Below are 23,594 nucleotides of genomic sequence, written 5' to 3'. Positions count from 1 at the left end.
GACGCCTGGCTTGGGCAGCAGATATTTCCAGCTCCATACCAGAACCAACTACGTTCTGTGACTGCATTTCACGTGAATACTGGAGGCAAATTTGCCTTTGGTACTAGCGCACAAAGGGGAACTGTGAACCAGCAGCCCTGATTACAGCCTTCGGTACTAAACAACACAGAGACCCAAGTTCAAATCCCACCAAGGCAGCTGTCAGTGGACCTTAAATTCAGTTAATAATCTGACGTGCTATAAGATGCTTATCTTTGGTAATGATAGTCACAAAACTTGGAAATATATTGCTGTTCCTTCACTGTCACTGGATCAACATCTGGGAACTCCCTCCTTAGCAGCAGGGATATACCCACATCTCAAGGACTGCAGTGGTTCAAGAGGGCAGCTCACCACCACCTTCTCAAGGGCAACTCAGGATGGGGAATTAAATGCTGGTTCAGCCCATGAAGGCCACATCCTTTGGATGTATATAAAAAGCTATCAGATCAATATAAAACCTGGCTGGTTGTCTAATGCCCTTCAGCAGAGGAGTTCTGGACTTCTTACTCAGTCTGACCCATAGGTGACTCCGGACCCACCAATGTGGTTGACTCTTAAATGACCCCTGAGAGGTGAAGGAAGCCACTCTGCTCAGGGGCAGTTAGGGATTGGCAATAAATGCTGGTCTTTCCAGCGATACCCAGATCCTGAGAAGTGAATTGTTTTTAAAATTCCACTTAATTTTTGTTTTGCACTATCAAACTCAATGGGGTAAAGGTTGAATGGGGTATAAAGGGCACCACCGATTGCCCATTTTGGCAGCAGTGGCCTGGACTGATTACTACTCCCATGTGCGTCTAGCACTCACCCACCACAGTGCAAATTGTCACGGTTGCACATTTCACAGTTGAGAGGTGAGTCCACGGGGAAAGGGTGTCCCAGAGTGTGAAAAGATGAGAAGGAAAGCCAGCCACTTCATGCTGGCTTCTGCTGAATTGGTGTCAGGAATTTACAAGCAGCTGCCACTGCACAGACCTTCCTCGGTATCAATTAGCCTCAAACAGAGCTTAAACCCAGCAATTAGACTTTGTGGCTTTAGCAGAGTAGGTCAATTTAAACACAATCTTTTCTCAGCAGCACAATAATACACTGTGTGTTGCATGATATAATACTCCTACCATTATAAATATTCATTACCTGAATTACAGTACATAATGCCACAGGAGTACCTGTTAATGCTGCCATTTGTGCATTCTACGTTAGCAGCCAGCAGAGAGGAGCACTGAGAACTGCAACCTTGAAGAGTATCATCTGTTCGACAGCTGCTCACAATACCATAAGTGACCAACACGACTAGTAGGCCACCATCCCAGTCCTTGGTGTTGCCCCACACTACGTCACAATCCACATCCTGATCTCACAGCACTTGATGCATTATGAGTAAGTTAACCACTCATTAATAACCTGCAGCCTACACTAACATTCGCACGCCCTACCTTACTCTTGAAGGTAGACAGTACTCCACACATCTCAATGTTTTCATGTCTTCAGTGAGTGAATGCATCAGTTTTACTGTTATCTAACATTGCCCACGCTTACACTCACTATCCCAGCAGTAAACTACATGAGCAAGTCCTGCCATTCTATTCAAGATATTAGCAAATAATGTACCGACACTGATATTAGTTCACAGTTGGTGCGGGTTCTGCTCACCATGCTGGTAAAAGTTATTAATATTTCACACCTATAGTTCCATTCACAACGTCGCGAGCCACGAGTATGCACCAATATTGCTATTTGTACAAACCCATCGACTGGATCCTCTGCACATTAGTTTTACTGAATTTTTCACAGTCAGTTTACCCAAGTCAGGATCTTTGATATGAACACAAAACATCTCAAGTTCAGAAGGGAAAACAGCAACAACACAAAGCAGTGAATGAGTGGTACTGAAAATTTTGCTGCCACTGTTCATAAACCCAGCGACAAGGTTAAACAAGGGAGTAATTCCTTCACATGGACAGGGTTGACTCTGTGCACTGCCTGTCACATTTTAAGACACTGCACCATTGACTGTATGAAATACTTAGAGAACAAGTGGTAGCATACACTAGATGCCCACAATTTACTCCATCTCAGGCGTGTCATCCCACTTCCCTCCCAGAGAGAGAGGCACAGTGGGAGAGGAGTCACTCCCTTTGAGGCTGCTGTCAGTCGTGGTTCAAGCAAGGCACTGACAGAGACCAAGCAACAGCTGGTCTGCCTGGTCTGCTTGGTGTGATAACAGGACATGGAGATGGGACACACAGAAACATGGGAACATTAGTCCTTGTAATGGGAGGGGGTTTTGTACGTTTTCCTTTATTTAGCGAGCAGATTGTTTCTCACTTACTTTTCGTAGTCATGCTTGCAGTAAAGCTTCTTGTCTCTGTAGTAGCAAGTGGTGGCAAGGGGCTCCCTGCACCCAGTACATTGCACGCACTGCTCATGCCAAAAGCTGTCATTCACCCTCAGAAGAAACCGATCTAAGATCACCCTATCACAGCCTTCGCACACTGCCCTCTCCTTTCCACTGGACCCTGGAGAGAAAAGACAGGAGGAATCCGTGAAGCTGTTTATACCGCAAGCTCCGCCATCTGTCAGGTAAAATGTCTGAGATACCATTTTCACTGGATTACTTTATGTCAATATATCGAAACCTAATCAGGACGGGAAGGCTTATGTATGTAGAGTGACAGGGGCCACAAGGAAAGAATGAGCAGAGGAGTTGGAGAGTGAGATGAATAGATTAGATAGATAGATAGATAAACAGATACAGTATATCATACATGAATAGAATGGTTGATAGACAGATTATATAGATAGATTAGAAAGACAGATTACATAGATAGATAGACTGATAGGTTATATAGATAGATGGATAGATACATAAGCAGATATATTATATAGATAGATCGATTGATTATATTAGATAGACAGATTACATATCAACTTAAAACTTTATTTATACAGCACAGTAACAGGTCCTTCCAGCCCAACGAGTCTATGATGCCGCCCACGTAAACCCATGTTAACCTACCCGTATGTCTATGGAATGTGGGAGGAAACTGGAGCACCTGGAGGAAACCCACGCAGACAGATAAATGAATAGAGAGATAAATTGATGAATAGATATATAGACAGATAACTAGATAGATTGAAATAATATATAGTTTATAGATATATATAAATATATAGATAGATAGATAGATAGATAGATAGATAGATAGATAGATAGATAGATAGATAGATAGATAGATAGATAGATAGATAGATAGATAGATAGATAGATAGATAGATATAGAGAGAGAGAGATTACATAAGTAGTTAGATCGATAGAGAGAGAGAGATATCAGTAGATGAGTGGCAATGCAGAAAGAGATGGGGAAGTGCAGCAAGGGTTAGGACATGCTTCAGTGGAAGAAGCCATTTGTGCATGCAATGACTGAGAGAAATAGAGAGCTAGAGGAATGGAGAGAAGCAGTTTCGAATGAAGGGATAAGTGGATATCTTATTGCTAGGGAAGGAAGGTGTATAATACATTTAATATGCATCCACCAAGTAAACATTGAATTCTTTTGAGAATACCGTATACAGATATTAAATACATAATTAAAACACGGGGTCACATCATACAGTTGTGCACTCAGACACATTATAGACAAAACCTATTCTATTCTAAGAAACTGCATGACGAAGGCCTCTTTACTTTATTTCCTAGATCAGGAGCTGGGCCTCTCTTGCACACTTTATTCCCCACACCAGCTTAGTTCTTTGCTGATTAGAATAAGAAGGACAGTTTCAGGAAATAATTTGAATTGTATGATGCAACTTTACAGATCTCAGGATATCCAAAAGAACTTCACAGCTGTTGAAGCATTTTTGGAAGTGTAGCCTTGGTTACAATGCAGGGAAACAAAGCAGCTAATGTGCACAGCGCAATCCCACATGCACCAGTAATGTCCAGTTTTACAGATATCAGTTGACAGGCATTACACTCATCTGTTTAAGTTGTCCTTCATTCTTTTACAACAGCCTGAGAAAGCAGACAAAAGATATTTCTGCTGGATTAAAGGCAGTCTTGTGTTGGAACTACTAGGAACAGATATGAAACATACTCATGCTGCTTACAGAGAAGGTTTTCATCCAGTTAGTCTGGGCTACGTTCAAAGCCAGCTCCAGGACTTGGAAAATCAGTCATGTTTATTCTGCAGTACAAACACTTATGTGGATCTTTACACAGCTCCATATTCAAACGCGTGCATGTAAATTTCAGGTAAAAACTCACAGTAAACGTAGATATACAGGGACATCGTTAAACAGAAGACAGCATTGTTGACACAACTGTTGCACACAGTATCATTCGTACATACTCCTCCCACAAAATTTGGTTTGAAAATCAAAGCAAATTCTCAACAGAAAACAGTGAGAAAACTTCATTCACCAATAACTGGCAGAAATTAGAGTGACAGGTGAGGAGACTTAATCTATCTCTCTACCCCATCCCCTGAATTTAAATTGGTAAATTGGTTTATTATTGTCACATGTACTGATGTACAGTGAAAAACTTTGTTCTGCATAACATCCAAACAGATCATTTCATCACATCAGTACATCGAGATAGTACAAGGCAAAGCAATAACAGAATGCAGAATGAAGTGTTACAGTTACAGAGAAAGTGCAGTGCAGGCAGACAATAAGGTGCAAGGTCATGACGAGGTAGATTGTGAGAGCAGTCGTGCATCTTATCGTACAAGAGGTCCATTCAATAGTCTTATAACAGCGGGATAGAAAAGGTACTTGAACCTGGTGGTACGTGCTTTCAGGCTTTTGTATCTTCTGCCCAGTGGGAGAGGGGAGAAGAGAGAATGTCCGGGGTGGGTGGGGTGTTTATACTGGCTGCTTTACTGATGCAGTGATAAGTGTAGACAGAGTCCATGGAGGGGAAGCTGGTTGTCTATCCCTTCCAAACTCAATCTTCCTGTCCATAATTCTTAATCCCTTCAACCAACAAATGTCATTGTCTCACTTTTGAACTTCTGAGCTGATCCCACACTGCCATAGCTCTTCGAGGAGAGAACCCCAGAGTTCACTGAGCTCTGTGTGAATAACCAAATAAGCAAGGTTGTGCTTCAACAGAGGAAACAGTTCCTCACCTACACTATCGCCTCTATTAATTACCGTAAATCCTGCTATTAGAGTCATCCATTAATCTTCTACTCTCAGGGAAATATAAGCCTGGTCTGGACAGTTCATATTTTAAAACCTTTGACCAGACCATTATATCTGGACTGAGGTTGGAAGAATTTGGATTGTTTTCTCTGGAATGTTGGAGACTGAGGGGAGACCTGACAGAAATATATAAAATTATGAGAGGCATAGATAGGGTAGATAGACAAAATCTTCTTGTCAGGGTGGACATGTCCAATACTAGAGGGTGTAGCTTTAAGGTGAGAGGAGGAAAGTTTAAAGGAGATCTGTGAGGCAAGTTTTTTTTTACACACAGAGTGGTGGGTGCCTGGAACGTGCTACCAGGGGAGGTGGTAGAAGCAGATACCAAAGCAAAGGCATTTAGACAGTCACATAAACAGGCAGGGAATGGAGGGATACGGAACTTGTGCAGGCAGATGGGATTAGCTGGATTGACATCATGGTTGGCACATACATGATAGGCTGCAGGGCCTGTTGCTGTGTTGTCCTGTTCAATGTCCTTTGCCATGGCTTATTTATTCTCCCTGAGGTTGGATCCAGAACTGAACATTGGACTCTAATTAGGGTGTAACCATAACCTTAATATCATAGTGCCTTCTTCAATCCTTTTGTATTCCAGTATGACTGCAGAGAAGGAAATGGAGCTAACACTTCCCCGGTGGTGCAGATAGGCCATACAATAGTTCTATCTGGTGATACAGGGTACAGTGAAGTCCATGGGCATGTGTTTGCCTAACCTGGATACATCGAGCCCCAGTGCATATTTGGTGATATATGGTGGGCATACTCAGATAGTGGGGATTGTTAAAGTCATGGTGGGCATCAGGAATATCTACAAGCTATGGACTTAGGAAGCTAATGTAGCTTGCTGATTGGTGTGAAAGACAGGAAAGTGATGGCAGACTGGACTCTTGCCTGCTATGGATAATGAGCAAAAATCTGAAGTCAGAAAGGAGCTACAATCAGAACCAGTTGTGCCTTGGAGGCAAGAACTATATCATTGCAAGTTCTTTCCACGCAGTGATGAGTTATTACAAAACACTGACAAAGCAGATTCATCCACCAGTCCACCCAAAGAATGGGCATCTGGTAGACATCAGTAAGTTGGAGGCTGATACCGCAGGTTGAGAACTCGAGGAGGAGAAGCAGTATTGTTGCTTTCCTTTGTTGTACTTAAAAATGTTCGACCAATACCCTGAGATGGTGACTACCTACCTTCCTGAGATTCATTAGTCTGAAGGTTCAGGACCCTTCAGGATAATACGGTCTGTCCCATATATCGAGATAACTTCTCATCTCCCTGCTCTCCAGAAATGAATATTACCACACTGCCATCATTGACCCTGGGGCAACACTAATGTTTCATGCCTATTACTTTGCCTCAGTCTTTTCTACCCGTTGCTGTAATTACTTCATTTACCTCATCCATCCCTGTCTTGTACGTAGCTGCATATAGACTGGAGTAGAGTTTCCCAACAGAAAAATCAACTTGCTCTATCGCTGCACAATTCACAGAGGATTATACAAATCACATGCTGAAGATTGATGAGTGCGTGTGTTCAAATGTCACAATATAATTCACTGAAAGGAGTCAATTTTCCATGTACTGTCTGTGGGTACCGTCTAACTAAAGTTGTTAGCCATGAAGTATTGTACTGTAAGACACATTGTTCTGATGTTGATTTCTGTGTACTATTTTGATGCGGTTTTCTTTTTTTATACAATATTTTATGTAGACTAGTAGAAGGTATAGTATCATTTAAACAAAAAGTCTCATCATTGTTTGTTTTCTGAGTTAACATGTCAGGAATCCGGCTAACCTGGGTGTTCCATGACCATTCATTTAGGCAGGTTCCCTTGAATCAGGCACAGACAGCTAACCACAGAGGAGAAATTGGGCCATATTTTATCATTTACGAGAACGTTCATTCAATGCATAGAAATAATCAAAACAAAATGGCAAACATCACTTTTATGATAATTTATTGCTTAATATGATAATACTATTTAGTATTCAGCAGTACAAATCCCATCAATTGTGTGCACTCCACCAAGTTCATTAACTGCTGGTAATCATGACCAGTGTTCTGAAGCCAACTATAATCAGCAGTGATCTCTGTCTGACTCACACCTTTGATAATGTAATTGTTCCAGTGGCTGAGGACTTGTTGAAGCAAACCTTCCCTATGATTTATACTTTGTGTAAAAATCCACTGTACTTAGGTTGAAACATTTGATCCTTAAATTATGTTTTTTTGCCAGAAATCCCACCTTCCCATATCATGAGATGTGCAATGGTTGGATCTTCATGTTCTTAGCCAGCCAGCGCATTCATGGATTCTGTTTTTAATTTACCCTGTATTGTATTTGGAGAAAGAGTCAGTTCTTAGTGAGTATGTAGGAGCTTTGTTGAGCTGAGCCAAGTATAACAATGTTTTTTGTTATTTATATACTGGCAAACTTCCTGTATCCTATCTCATGGGCGCTTTATATATTATAGCAGAGGCTGCTATCAAAAACTGATGAGACCAGTGATATAGGGAGCATGTGTAGCTCTTACTCAAGCCTTATATTTGATATTTTGGAGTGTCTCACCATGAGGAACTGTTCAATCTCTTAAGTTGTGAACAAAGTGTGATAGGAAGAGTGTTATAAGGAATGCAAGTGTTGTGTGCTAAATAAAGATTAAATATATTACTAATTCATCCTTCGTGCATTGCAGAGAGCAAGTTGGAGAATGTACTGTATTAATACTGTTAGTTCTCCCACTGCCTTTTTCCCATTATCTGCTCAATTTGTTGTATGTCTCTCTTTCTTCAGAAGGAGATGTTCTGAAGCACTGTAATGGGGAAAGGGGAGCACCTCTTCAAACCGCCTCGACCAAATCCCCATAATCCTAACTTCCTACAGTGTAAATGACCGCCCCTCTCAATTCATCCACCCCATCCCACCTCAATCCGCCCCTTCCACTTTCCGTCACTGGACCTTTCACCCCAGAGATCATAAAGAGGGGAAAAAAATAATTATATTTTCAAAGCACCTGAAAGGCCCCAAAAAGCATTTTCCAGCCAGTGTTATAATGTAGGAAATGCCAGAGTAAATTTGCACATAGCAAGCTCCCAAAAACAAAACTGTGACAATAATCAGCTAAGTAATGTCAATTCATGGATAACTATTCATCACAAGACTGGGCAAAACACCCCTGCTCTATTTTTAAGGAACACTGCAGTGGTGTCTTTGTACCCATCTGAGTGAACAGACACGCCCACAGTTTAACATCATATCTAAAGGACAGAACCAGCAGCAATGCAACACTTCTTCAGCATCGCACTGCAGTGCCAGTCTGGATCCTTGTGCCGAAGTTTCAAGTGAGGCTTGAACCTGAGGGTTCCTGATTCAGAGGTGAGTGTGCCACCCACAGAAAAGTGGCTGACCATAGCCTACAAGAGATGGAAACCTTGCCCCTCAACCTGCTAACCACTCACCCCAATCTGTTTCCCTTTCAGGGTTTGTTTTTCTCTCAGGACAAAAGTTATCATGGTCTTTTAAGAAAACAGATTAGAATGAGAATGGGAACTGTTCCTTTTTTCTCTCTCTTACATAGGTGTTAATTATTAGAATGCTTTTCAGATGTGAGGGGAAATGGCATTTATCTTTCCGAATAATGATTTAACCAAAACCCAGTGGTGTTTTCTAAGCAACTAGCAGAATGAATAGATCAGCTGGAAAGTTGGGTGGAGCAATGGCAGATGGACTTTAACCCACACAAGTATGAGGTAATACACTTGGGAGGTCAAATTCTGGTAGGGCATAAAGAGCACATGGCGGCGACCTTGGGAACATTGATGTACAGAGAGACCTTCGGTTCAAGTTCATAGCTCCCTGAAAGTGGTGACACATGAATAGGGCAGCGAAAAGGGCATTTGATATGCTTGCCTTCATAGGCTGAGGCATTGAGTATTAGAGTTAGGACATCATGTTGCAGTTCTACAAAACATTGGTTAGGCTGCACTTGGAGTATTGTGTACAGTTCGGGTTGCCACATGACAGGAAGGATGTGGTAGCAGTAGAGAGAGTGCAGAGGAAATTCACCAGGATGTTGAATCTGTTCCTTGGGAAGATAAATGCCATTTCCCTTCACCTCTGAAAAACATTCTAATAATTAACACCTATGTAAGAGAGAGAAAAAAGGAACAGTTCAGAATGGACGGCTGCAGTTATAAGGAAATATTGGATAGGCTGGGCTTATTCTCACTGGAATGCAGGAGGCTGAGGGGTGACCTTATAGAGGTTTATAAAATTATGAGGGGCATGGATAGGATAGATGGTCTGAACCTTTTTTTCCAGGGCAGGAGAGCCCAGAACTAGAGGGCACAGGTTTAAGGTTTATTTGAAATTTAATGGCGATCCAATGGGTAAGTTTTTCACACAGAGGGTGGCGAATATCTGGAATGAGCTGCCAGAGGAGGTGGTGGGGGCAAATATAATTACAATGTTTAAAAGACACTTGGACAAGTACGTGGACAGGAGTCGAGCCGAGGGATAAGGGCCAAACGCAGACCAATGGAATTAGTGTAGAGAAGCATCACCGTCGACAACGACTAGTTGGGGCGAAAGGGCCCGTTTTTGTGCTATACGATTCTATGATTCTAAGATTCTATTAAAGTATATACTCTCAATCCTTCCAGTACCTTTCTCTAGCCAGTATGTGTGTGTGCGTGTGTGTGTGTGCGTGCGTGCGTGCGTGCGTGTGCGTGTGTGTGTGTGTGTGTGTGTGTGTGTGCGTGTGTGTGTGTGTGTGAAAGAGAGAGAGAGAGAGAGAAAATGTGTGGTGTGTATGTGAGTGTGTGTGAGAGAGCGAGAATGTATGTGTGTATTAATGAACTATAACATCTGGTTATTCATATCTTACTTTAATTTAGCCACTAATATTAACTTCGTACGGTTTAGGGGGAAATAGTTGAGAAAAAGATTAATTTCCTTTTGATCTGTGAGCAATCCGGCGAGAGATCACCTGGTGCCTGTTTAACTTGTTCGCTCACAATCTTAGCAGGTTGTGCGTGTTGGAATCGCACTCTGAAACGTGAGATTTACACCTTCGCCTGTCAAGCAGGCCGGTGCTGAAGGGCGGGTGCGTTTTTTGTCGGGCGAAACCGTCACAACCTGCAGGTTACTGAAGATCCCAGAGCGCTAAGTCCAAACAGTGACTTCTAGGTATCTGCGCCAATATTCCCCCGCGACCATGACCGCGACCATAAAAAAAGATTACCCGATCATTATTATTACCGTACCCAAAGTATAATAATCCCATTTCAAAATCACTCATTATAAGAGTTCGCCTGTCACATACTTAGTGTCTGTGAGATGCTCTAGAAAGACTTTTGCGGTGTTTACCGTTGCGTTTTTGTGTAGATTCAAAATGTTCCGCGTTTACCCTGCTTTTTTTTATATAAAGTATGATCTGTTGTTTTAAATGTTTATAATAATTTCTTCGGACGAAATAACCGGATTGTGAAAACCGGCAGGGCAACAGAATTACACCATTGAACGAAAAATTGTATCACCAGAAAAACAACGAAAATATGTCTGTATTTTTTGAAGAAACATTTTATATCTGTGGAAGATGAAATAAGTGTTCCCATTGACACGACGAGAATGTCACAGAGCAAGTTCTTACATTAGCCCCGAGTGTTCCAAAAGGCAACCGTAGGGAATATATTCAAACCTCCGATAAATAGACGAAGAAATGATGTGTAGAATATCGACACATCGCCCCTTCTCGAGTCTATCATGTGCGTCTGTGTATCTATGTGTGTGTGTGTGTGTCTGTCTGTCTGTCTGTCTATCTATGTGCGTGTCTGTGTCAGTGTATATATGTATATGTCCGTTTGTGTGTGGGTTTATGTGCCTGTCTGTGTATCTATGTGTGTGTCCATCTCTGTATGTGTACCCCTGGGGATCTATGTATCTGTGTTGTACATGTATGTGTGTGTCTATATGTGTGTGTCTATAATATACGTGTGGGTTCCTGTATGCCTGGGTGTCTGTGTGTCCACGGCTCTGTGAGTGTTTCTCTGCGTTAGTGTGTATCTGAAATAGTCGGAATTAAATGTTATTTCGACCTCATCTGCTCTACAAAAGTCTCCAAGACATCCAGAGAGAGCGCCCGCCCCTTACCGCCCGCTCCCATCCCGGTGAAGTGGAGACTGCAACTCGGTGGTGAATCCCGAGTCAACCATTTTCGCTGCAGTTGCGCCGAGAGTTCGGCCTCACGCCGTTTGCGTCCTAAACCACCGTGTCCCTCTCCCTTTGCAAAGTATGTGAGCAAGTCTCCACGCCAGTCTGCCCAGCTCTGGGGCACAGGCAGCGGTAACAATAATCGCCCTCCTTCCACCTCACCCCAGTGAGGTTGTGGGAGCCGGTTTGGAGACATCCAGGAGGGGAGGGGGTCGCTGACAAACTTTGAGGGAATCCTTCTCCGTGAAACACGGCTCCCATCTGTCAAACTGAATTAGGAGATTATGTTCTATATAAATTTACAAAGACACAGATTCGGATGTACACACGTGTGCGCGGCGCACCAAGACCCGTACAGTGCATTAGACAGTGTGACCAGGACTCCGCCATCGGTGTCCACCCCCAATGTACAGTAATCTAGAAGAACTCCGCCAATGACCTAACTCTCGGACCATGACTCCATCCCACCTACCATTCTTAAATAGGCATCTACAAAAAATGATCAAATCTCACATTAACCTGATGACCTGGAAAACAGATATTTGGGGACGATTTGCAATAGAATTGGGCGCGGGGTGTTCACGGTTGGTTAAATCTACCTTTTACTGTTAAATGTAATCCAGGCGGGGACCAGAGTTAATCTCTGCTGAATGAACTCCATATTAATAGAGCTGAGTGTGAAATTGCATTAGTGTCGGCGTTTTAATTGCTTATGGTATCCGATTTGTGCATAGAAAGTGTAGTAGTGTGTGTCCTATAGGTAATTGTGTGTGTGTGTGTGTGTGTGTGTGTGTGTGTGTGTGTGTGTGTGTGTGTGTGTGTGTGTGTGTAGATGTGCAGTTACAGATGACTGGGTCAGAAGCCCATATGTATCAATGAATACGTGGCCTTAATGAACGAATGCCGACTGAAGTTCCGAAGGAACAGGAGCAGGGAGCGGGGCATGCGGTCGCCCCGTCAATCTGTAAGATCTCGGCCTCAACTCTACTTCCCCGGATCTCTTTGATTTTCCCACCGGCCAACAATAAATCAACGCGGACAAATTAAGACACACAATGATTGCCGCTAATGATCCTAAAACATTGGCGACAGAATCCCCAGGTGGTTTTCTGTGCACGTACAGAAATGTAGGTGCCTGGCTGAATCTACACAGGTGTAGCTGTGTGTGGCTGTTTAGATTCAAGTGTGTAGCCGTCGGTGTGCGCGCTGTGTGAGTACGTGGGCACCTAATCGAATAGGTATGGGTATCTGAATATGTATGTGCATCTTATCTGTGTGTCTATATAGCTGTTTATATGAGTTTGAACATACTGATAGGTTGTAGGTGTCTGTTTAATGCATCTAGTTCGTAAAGGTTATTTCATAATTGTGACCTTCCCTTTAATGATAATGAATATACAGACTAGCGCTGGTTTGTATTACATATCGTTCTGAACGCAAGTCGTTTGAAAATGTACAACGTTTTTAAATAAAGCATCCACTTCGCTCAGATTTATGAACAGATTGTGTGCACTACTGTATGTAGAAAATCCTAGGCTGAATAAAACTTCAAGCCGAAACAGCCCCCTGCCGCCCATCCCGCCACGAACGAACTGTTGTCTTCGGCGATATCACAAAGCGTAATATTCGCGCTTATACAGCTGTCGCTGCCCACCCTCTGGTGAACAAAAACCCGCCGGCAAACGGGGGATTCGTTCGGGAAGAACTTTGAGAGAGACCCGGGTAGAGAGATAATCTTCTCACCCACTCCTTCCAAGCGCCGGCGGAACGAACGCCGTGCCCTGCTTCGGAATATTTTTTCCATTCTTTCAAAATCATTTGTGTTTCAGGAGTTAGCGCTTAATCGTCAAGTGAGGGGTTTGCGGTGATCTTCTGATAAAAAAAAACAAACACCAAGCGAAAAATGATTCATGCGCAGGGTGGCAGGTTTGGGGAATATGGAGGGAACTTTCGTTATGTTCACTTAATTTCAACAGGTCGGTTTAACTTAAATGGGAGTCAGAGAAGTCGAACTACGGTGAGGAAACGAAGGGCAATGTTTGGGAGAGTGTCTGCTGTGGAGGGCACACCAAGAAAATCAAAGCTCTCCTTTAAACAGACCTGGAAAATTCAACACTACACGGCCAATGGCGATTGACTTGCTTGACAACAGTCACACAATCTACATTAGTTCAGCAATACCCCCCAAACTTCCAAACGACATCCATGTCTAAACAGTGATGGACTGTGTGAGTTCCCTCTCGGCGATGTGTGTCTGTTTGTGTCTGTCTGTGTGTGTGGTTTCGCGCAGAACATGGTTGAGAGATCTACATTTTTTAAAAAAATTGTAAACAGTATTTAGCACCTGGAAGAGTATTAGAAAGATGAAATGTAGATTATATTTCTGAAAATAAACACAGACGCATGTCGTGAGGAAAAGACTGGGAAAAGCCTGTACTCTCCCGGCCTCTCCCGCCCGTGTCACCTCTCACCCGGCCCCGGAACCGCGTTTCAATCCCCGCATTCTGTCAGGCCGATCCTATCTGTTCTCCTCTCGCTTTCTGTCCTAGCCCCTCTGCTACCCTCATTGCAGCCGCTGGTCTGTCTCTCGTCTTTATTTTCTGACTGTTCTACTGCAGACTCGAACTGTTTCTCTCCTGTGTTAGCTCGCTACCTGCCGTCTAAACTCACAGTCTCTCAGTGTGAGTCGCTCTGTCCTGTCATTGTACCGAGGTGTGTATATTTCTCCTTAATATCCGTAGGTTATCAACTGCACAAGCAGGCACCGTGCTTGAAATATTCCGCTAAAATACTTCTTACAATGTTATATGTAAAAATACACCACAGCAACATAATCATTTGATGTCAAGATACCCTGAGACCCTGTTAGTTTCATAGCAACACTCGCCTGTTGCAAGCACAGATGTTCACTTAAAATCTGTTTTATTTATTGTTTAAACTTGTCAACTTTGGGAGGGTGTGGGCGGCAGTGCGGATGGAAGTGAAGTTCGTTAAAATGCGTGATGTTTCCCGAGAGCTTCCCTGCATTTAAAAAATATTTGGAATATTTAGCATGTATTTGACGGCGCTGTCAATTACGCGCTCTCTATGCGCCGACTCTACCCGCCCGGCTTTAATATAGTCCTGGATAATTGGAATGCTAGTTCGGCGCGTCCCGGCTCTTTCCTTCCCACACGCTCAACCATGCAATTTCACTCGATCGTTTTACCCACTGCCCTAATCCCCACAGAGATCGCGATTCCAGCTTCAGACACTGGATTTCATTCAAGCAAAATCGGTGATAATTTCCAAACTTCAAATAAATAGCCCACAGGAGCGGCGTGAACCCCCTAGGATAAGACAAATGGGTTCGTTTTCCAGCAGAAGTTTTAACAGTGATAGTTCGCTGAGAGTGTATGAGGGATTTGCTTTTGTTTCTGCTGACTTGGGAATTTCATTGTAAATTCAGAGTATGAGAAAGTCTTCTCTGGGATCATCAGCACTTCATGCCTCGCTCTTTGCCGTGCTCCTCCACTACAACTCAGCAAATATGCGTTAAGCTACGACCACATAAGATGATAGATTTTTTGTTTATTTTATTCTGAACTCTACAAATTGAGCGGGCATTTTAACATTGCGAGGGAAATTGAGAAGAATTTGAAGGTTTGCTGTTAGAAGTGCAGAATCTGGGAACAACTATAAAGGACTGCGTGCATCCTCAAGCTGAATCAGCCGTGAACTGGTTCCAACGAAAGCCAGAACACAGTTTCACTCCCGTGTCTGAAACTGTTATCAAAGTGCGTACATAATTTCCACTTAGACACGTACGTTCAGAGACACAAGATGTGTGAATGAACATGTGTCTTTCTATACTATATATATGAGTGCGTTTATCGCTTCAGTATATACTGTGTGTGCATGAAGTTCGTTCTGTATAGATTCCTGGGAATCTACACGTGCATGTACACATTATACATATAAACACACACAATGACATTGTTGAAGTATCATTTGCATAAATAATTAGATAGGAATCTGTGAGATTTCCTGGGAGCAGCAGTCGCGTGTCCCGGTTCATTTGAGAATGAATATTCCACAGACCCTGTATTGGAGACGTTATGTAATTAAATTGTGAAAGTTACATACATTCTGTCTGATTTTTGTGGGATTTTTTTGTTTACGAGATGTGCGGTGTAAATATCACAGTGTAAACCATGCATTATATGGCACATTTGATTTGTCAATATTGTTCTTCATGTGTTTGTGTATTTAATAGTATATAGGTATGGTATATTTATATTCCTGTTCCTATGTTGTATACACTATATAATAATTTTGCATTTTTGTCCATTGCATATGCTAACGAATTTGTCTACATAGGGTATTACAGTATAATACCGATTTTATTTTGTAGATTTTATACATCGTTCATTCAGTTTTGACTTAGTGTACACTGCAAACATTATATACTAAAAACCCTATGGTTATTTTCTGAATATTGGACAAACTGCGTGAACGATATCCTATATTTTTGTTCCTAGTGCCTGCACTGCATAATATGAATTCTGTATTTGTTTTGACATGTATGTTGCGTAATATATTTTGCATGTATAATGAGTATATGTGCTGTGCTTCATTTCCAATATATTCTACACATTCTGTCTATAATACACCTAAAGATCTTTCCCTAACATTTTGCTCTTGGTTCGACAAGCATCAACATGCAAGTTATGAATAGAGTTTACAAACCGCACGTGAGCTATCTGATCAATTTTTTTAAAGGACCTATTTAAAAGAAAAGGTGTAAGGTATGAAATCTCGGAGAAGCAAACGCAGTAACATTAAATCTGGGACATAATATGCGAAACAATGATGAGAATAAAGAACTCACCATGAAGTGAGGCTGGTGTCTGGGCCGAATGCGGCAAACTTCCTTCCATTTTTAGTCCGTCCAACATGGTCTCGGGCGAGGCGGCAGCTGAGTGAAGAGAGCAAGGTTTGTCAGCCGGGCCAGCGCTAGTGCACGCAACCGGTAATCGCTCGCTCTCGGGCCCGCCTGAATCCCGGCCTCGGTCCTTCAAGCGGAGCTCGAACAGCCCGCTGCTCGGCGCAGCACGGGGGAGAGGCCAGGAGCCGTCGGCAGCCGCCAGGGAGAGAGGTCGCCGCACAACTTTCCGCCCGTCTCCTTCCCTCCTTCTCTCTCTCCCCCCCCCCCCCACACCACCTCACCCCCGCCCCCCCCACCCCTCACACTCTCCTCCCCAGTGTTACCGATCTCCCCCAGCGGGACTGACGAGCTCTTTGCACGGACGGATCAGCGAGAGAGACTCGTTGGAGCACTGATCCGCGAACGGACAAGCAAATTACTGCTTGAATTAGGAAATAAGGAACTCAACTGGGATGCGGTTCAAATCTAGGCGTTTGACCCGCGACTTCTGCTAACATTTGCAAAGATAAATCATTCTTTAAAAAAAGCACGGCACACTCGCATTAATAGCAAGCATTTACGTTGCGCTTTTTTACTTTAACTGACTTTGATTTTCCTCTAACCACGCCCCCAATGGAAAAAATCTTTCTAATGTTGGAATTGAATGAATGACCCCAACACTTACACACACACACACACACACACACTTCCCCTCCAAAAACACTATTAATATATATTTCTTTTGTCAGACAAGTTGGCCGTTAAAGAAAGGGAAACGGCGGCTCTTTTCTGAAAGTTGTGTTCATCGGGAGTATTAATTCTCCGTGACATGTCTTCTGAAATCGGTGAGGATGCACAGGCAAGGGCCGGGAAAGGAGATGATAGCGAACCTATTCCCTCAACTTCACACGCACTCCGTCCCAGGACAGGGAGCTGAATTTCACACCTCTTTCCCGAGTAACTGATTTAAAAAAATAATGCAAACCCTCTCTCTGTACGTGCATATAATTGAACTTCGCTCCCCCCCCAAAAAAAATCTTTCCAATTATTTTTTTGTAAATCGGTTTTAAAAATCGTTTAATTCTAAAACAAAACATTGACTGCGTTATGCACAGTTTTAGTTAATATTCCAAGCACTCAGTACAGTTTAGCGCGTAACCGATTTCCGTGAAATTTATATAATCATATTTAAAATTACAAAACGATTTCGATCATTTATATAATTAAAAAGAAACCACGCGTTCGAAACGACCTTCGAATTTCTCACTTTAAACAAAAGACGTTTTCCGTTTGACTTAATTTTCAAAATTTAAAATGAAAGATTTGGAAATGTGAAATAAATGGGTAAGTTTAACAATGTAGAAAGCTAAAGGGCATTAGTTCTGTTGAAATGGGACTATTAATTACAAAATGACAATACGAACAAGGGCGGCGTGTAAATACTACACACGCCTCGATAGTCGAAATGTTCTTAGAATTAAAAATTCCAGTAAACTAAAAAAAACATTTATGGCCAACTTTAAAAGTTAGCTTACCGATTAATAATTAACTTCAAAAAAAACAGCGTGTACTAAATGGGGCTGCAAATGGTTTCATATCTATCATCAAGGCTGTCGGTGACTGCAAACGGCTATTTGAAGGATTCGATCTGGCTGTTAGTGATTGAAACAGCACAATGGTACAGATCTGGAATTAAACCGACCTGCTTTTATTTTCCTACAAAAAACTTTCAGATAAAATTAAAGCCTGTCTGTGTGGGGTTTTTTTTGCTTGTTAATTTGATCACAAAATACGCGCACTGGCACCGGTCAGCTCGCTGCGAGACAATGTACGCATGCAACTCACCGTGATGTCGGGGTACACTGACTCTTAAGAGCGAATGGATTTAACTGGTCATAACCGAGCAGAGGACGAGAGTCCTGGGCGCTGTGTGCAGGTAACTGATCGACAGATCCCAAAGCCCGTCCCAGGTAATGTGAAATTCCTCTCTCAGTCAAATGGTCCCAGCATGTCCAAAGTCCAACTCCCAAAATCCTGGCTGTAATTAACGCTGGTGTTTGTCTTCTCTCCCGCTATTTGGGAGGATTGGGGGCGGGGGGTGGAGGGACTGGGGTTAACGAGGTAAGACTGTCTGATTCTGACTGTGGCTTCCAGAGCTCCCAATTCCCAAACTTTCTTCCCAGGGAACCACACGGTCTTCTGTTGGTCACCTCCACTTCTGGGTTGATCCTGGGGTCCAACCCCTCCGATTGCTCCCCGCCAGTCACACGGCACTGGGCGGAGGAAGTGTCCGCACTCAGCTGGGTACAAAAGGATAGATCCTATCTGAGCGGAGGCCCGATTCTCTCGACCAAACCCCCCAGAGCGAGGGCAAGGATGGGCACTGAACGGAAAGTATCAGAACAAAGATGCGAATGCACAGTAAAGCTGGGGATGAAATGGCAGCAAGAAGAGGAAAGTTAATTCGTTTCGGCATTTTATATTTTCACATACATTTATAATGTATTTTACAACAATTTTTACATGCATACATAATATACATTTTTGCATTTATTTCTGAAAACGGACACATTTAACTTTGTTGGTACAGATATACCATGAACATATTCGTTTTACAGAGGCGTGTATTTTGATGGTCATATGTTGATAGATATTCCCAGAAATAATTCTGCTCCCATTCACATTTCTGAAGGAGTGAATCGTTTTGCGTATTAAGATCATTAACAAAAACAAAATCTTCGGTGTGCATCGATTTAAAAGAAAGCAAATCCCGCAGAACCACTTAGATGGAAGGACGAGGCGGCTGCATTCAGCTCGGCTAGATTTCAATGGATAATTTACTGTTGCTTTGATGTCTCTGAACTTCCCTCTCTTAGCGAGAGCAGTTTCAGGATCCCCCCCAAGGACAGTTTCTTTCCACGCTGCCTGAACACCGAAATATCTCTATTTTGTTATAAGGAATGTCTGACACCGCGTTTCCCCTTCGTTCTCCGCTTTGACTCCCTGTCCGGCAGAGATTTCCCGGATCTCGGTGAGTGTACCCCCGGTTATATATTTTCCCTCAGCCCCTTTCTCTCCTTTTGAGTTTATCTCCCCGGGATTCTGCTTCATATAACGCCAGTGCCCCTGCCCCGCTCTGTGTGTGTGTGTGCGCGCCACACTGCCTGTCACCTGCACCTCTCCCCTCAGCACCCCAGCCCTGTCACACAATTAAACAACTCCAGGACTCGGGCGCTTCGATCTGTGTTGCGTCCCTTCGGGCAAATGTAGTGAGCGACTGCGCCCCTAGAATGTCGAGAAAGAGAGAGGGGGGGTCAAGCGGGGGAAATTATACGAAAGTAAAAGCAGACGAAAAGTGGTAACTTTAGTTCTTGCTCTGTTCTCTCCCCATTTCTCCTCCCGCTCCCGTCTTCTTCCCTCGGCGTTCACCCCCTCCCCCGCCTATTTACAACGCCCCCATCTCCATAGTCCGAGAGTTGTACAGCACGGACAAGGGCCCTTCGGCCCATCTCGTCCATGCCGACCTCTTTCGCCCCCTTCTCTGGAAAATCGCATGCTAACAGAAATACGCGCCTCGCCATCTCCTGCACACTCGGGTATTACCTGCGCGACTGCCTCAACTTCTCTCGGAGACGAGACCCGGGAACACGGAGGGAGAAGACGGAGAGGGGGAAATCTCTCCTAGCCCACAAACCCCGCAAACACACACACACACACACACACACACACACACAGATTCACACTGACTCCTCAGCACACTCCGGCTTAAAACAACACGGCCAGAAAGACAAAATTAGCAAAGAAAATTTCTTAAAACCCTTAACAAATTTCTACAGTCTTAAAGAAGAAAACTCTGCCCAATTATTGTTGGGAGTCCATCCGCCTAATTCTGAATCACAGTCCCTGCAAAGCTCCCCGGGCAGGGCGAGGTTACTGAGCTAGTTCATCACAACCGCTGAAAACAAAACGGGGCGCTTTGCGCTTTACTGAGCTCCCTCTCCCTCTCTCCCTCCCTCCCCCAGCCCTTTTTCTCTTCCGTGCGCCCCCGGAGGAGGACCTGTCACCGGCCCTTTCTACCGTCAACACCCAGGGAACTCTCCCTGCTCCAGGTTCGCCGCTGATGCACCGCGGCCCGGCGCTAGAGATCCCAGTGATAGCAACTGCTAAGTATTTGATTCAACAGATATTCTACAGCATATAGATGACCAGGGTGTACGTATGCTTCCTTGTATAAACCAGTACACAGAATATAAATCTGTAGCAGACAGTAAGGGGTGCACAGAAGACACGTAGAGCTTATATGAATGAATTTCCCCAGAAGTAAAGCGGCGAAACTCCAGGCCCGTTGAGTTAGACGGATGCACCAGTGTCGTGCTCCGTATTCACCGCCGGGTTACACCAGAATAGATTTATAAATCAGCACACCTTACCATTCGCCTGTGTTTAATTACTGCGAGTCGTTAATGTCCCTTCAGGGTGAAGTTATACATCTTAAAGCAAAAGGTTTGAAGTTGTATTTGAGAAAGCCAGTGAGTACTGTGCATATATAGGAACAGTCCTAACGGAGGTGCTGTCTGAAGAATTATCAGACGTTGTGTAGAGTATATACCCAAATAATATAGAAATATTCAGTGTCATTTCATACAATAGGGTGTAATGTCGCCGACAAAGTATATCACTTCTTCCAGACACATCTAATAATATATTTACTTATTTTATTTATATACGTTAAGACGACGTGATATATTCGTGCACATATATAGAACCGCAATTGGTCTATGGGTAGGTAATGCAATAATTTTATTTATACATAGTCATAGTGTATAACACACACTGACTGATACAAATGCATGTAATATCCCCGTTCATGAGGGCGAACAATTGCGATTTTCAGTATTTTTAAAATTAATTATTATTTACAAACACGAATAAGTTCAGTAATTATATTTTTTAAAAAACTGTCACATCGACACAAACCAAACCAGCGAACCTTGTGGATTTCTAATAAATTCCGAGTAGTGCTTTGAAAAGTTAATGAAATAACGAAAGCGCCGCTCGCCGGGTCTGTGCGTCGGCTGCAGTTGAAAGGTTTTAAAGTGCGTGCGATTTGCAGATTTTAACTGGATGCGATGTTTGTGGGTGGAAAAAACGTACGAAAGTTAGAATCAGAACAGGACCTGGAATCTGCATAAACTGCAAATATTCAATGTCGCTGGCTTGTCTGGTCCAATTTATCACCGCCAGCTCTTTAATCGCTCTTCAAAGAGGATTAATATTTTCTTTTCGATTTTTTGCTTTTGTGTATAATTGTCTTGCTTGCTATCTTGAAGGAATAAGCGGGCACTTGCGATAATAATTTGATGGGAGCTCATTTGCGCGTGCTTAGCTCGGGGGCACTTTTTATTACAAATCTCGCTCAGAGGGCTTCAGTTTATTAAACGAACGGAGCCGATACTACCGGAGGCGCAAGGTCTGCGCAAGAACCGTAGAAACATCGGTCCAAATGCAATAGATTAAAAATACCTGGTAATCTCGGACGGCGGAGATAAGTAGCAGCAATTCGAAAAGTTTTATATTTACTTAAAATATGTCGAATGCACACGAATGCAACGTTATTTGTAAATGTAAATTAGTACAATCGTATTTAATTAAATACCAACCCTATATTAATATAATCAGGCCTTATCGAGAAGAAACCCCAAGATATTTCAAATTATGTTTAGATCAGGCGCTATGGGGCAGGTATGAATAAAACTTTAAGGCACCGGTCCACCTTGTTACTGATGCATTTTAAAGTGTGTAAACCGGTCCCGTTGAACGGGAATCGGTTTGACAGATACATTGGCCTTCTAGTTAATGGATGCCGCGGGCGTTCACAATCGCCTGTGAGTTTCGTTCCGGTAACGGTAGGATAGGGGAAGATCTTCATTCGTTCCCTCGCCAATGGGACCGAGGGATTTGGGGTGGGAGGTTTCACAGGGTTTGTTGACACCAGGACGGGGGTCCGGCTGCCGAGTGGGTGGCGAGCAGACCGAGCTGTTCACGTCCCAGCCCAGCTCCCAGACGCCTTCCGAGAACCGTGCAAACAAAAGGCATTTGTACAATCTGTGGCATCAGTTTCTCATCGGATACAAAGTACAGGTGACGCCACCAACGTCCCAAACTCACAAACACACACAATACTTTAAATAACACATGCACACACACTATTGTTTATGCATATTACAAATTGCATACTAATTACACATGTCACCATTTATTTCATACATTAATAGTACGCAGTTATATACACACACTTGTATAGTATATATCACTCACACATACATAAATACACGCTTCCTTTAATTAGCCTCAAATTACTAAGACCGGGCAAACTCCATATTTCATCGTCCCTTTGAATGTCCGTGTCATTTTGCTGCAAAGAGAAATTTTAAGACAACAACAAGCTCCCCAAACTTTAGCGGCAAGGGTTTAATTGTAAAATGCTTTAGGCGATGAACGAGGAAGGGAAGAGAAAGGGGCCGCTGGAACCGCCTGTGATTTCAGTCACTAAGAGCACAGAATGCAGAACGAAATCTGTGGCTCCTTAACACGTCTGCAGTCAGAGTGAGACCGCGCCAACCCGATCGGCTCCGATATATATTTTCAAAGCCGGTGGAACATGTTGTCAAGAGAAGGCTTTCCAAACTCTGACCGAATTCTACACGATTACAAATTGGGATGTCGGGTTATTGCGCGTCAAACACAAATCAACCAACTAACCTCCCAAGTGATTACCACTTTCCAACAGCCCAGCGCTCGTTTGTGCAAAAAAAAATGCTGTCAAGTCACAGATCGTATAACAACGGCCTGAGTTTTTCAACTCACCTCCGCAGACAGGGGCCGACTCCCAAGGGAGTACCTCCACAATCCAGGGGAGAGGAGGGGACGGGGTGGGGGGGAGGGGAACAAAGCAAGATTGCCAAAGATTTCACGTCCATCCGTCAACTAGGAAACGGTGCCACACCACGGAGGGCGGGACCAAACACCCCAGCAATGCAGGGCTGGTGAGGGGGGCTGTGGGGTGGGGAGGGATGAGGGCAGGAGACGAGAGGTTGGAGGAAAGGGGCAGGAGGAGGGACGAGAGAGGCAGAAGGGAGAGTTGTGGGGCAGGAAGGCAGGAGTGGAGAGGGGGGCGAGGAGGAGAAGGGCCGCAGGGATTGAGGGCAGGAGGAAGAGG

The 23,594-nt window shown here is 43.5% G+C and overlaps 1 protein-coding gene across 3 annotated transcripts in view; it reads right to left on the bottom strand.

The window, feature by feature from the left end:
• Window positions 1–23,307, bottom strand: part of LOC127568211 (LIM homeobox transcription factor 1-alpha-like) — a 260,903-nt gene extending 237,596 nt beyond the window's left edge. The window contains exons 1-4 of one of the 3 annotated variants that reach the window (XM_052011693.1): window positions 23,243–23,307; window positions 18,221–18,802; window positions 16,340–16,426; window positions 2,375–2,561 (exon numbers count right to left, since the gene is read on the bottom strand). In XM_052011693.1, coding sequence (XP_051867653.1) covers window positions 2,375–2,561; window positions 16,340–16,406 — 254 coding nt within the window. In that variant the 5' untranslated portion in view covers window positions 16,407–16,426; window positions 18,221–18,802; window positions 23,243–23,307. Of the gene's footprint in view, window positions 1–2,374; window positions 2,562–16,339; window positions 16,427–16,719; window positions 16,805–16,844; window positions 16,957–18,220; window positions 18,803–23,242 lie in introns of those variants that run through there. The other 2 variants (XM_052011691.1, XM_052011692.1) reach the window with 2 other exon arrangements.
• Window positions 23,308–23,594: the final 287 nt, after the last annotated feature.

This window comes from Pristis pectinata, chromosome 3 (genome assembly GCF_009764475.1).
Source record: "Pristis pectinata isolate sPriPec2 chromosome 3, sPriPec2.1.pri, whole genome shotgun sequence".
Taxonomy (NCBI): Eukaryota; Metazoa; Chordata; class Chondrichthyes; order Rhinopristiformes; family Pristidae; genus Pristis; species Pristis pectinata.
The sequence above is the reverse complement of the archived record's forward strand: the minus strand, read 5'-3'. Positions and strand labels throughout refer to the sequence as shown.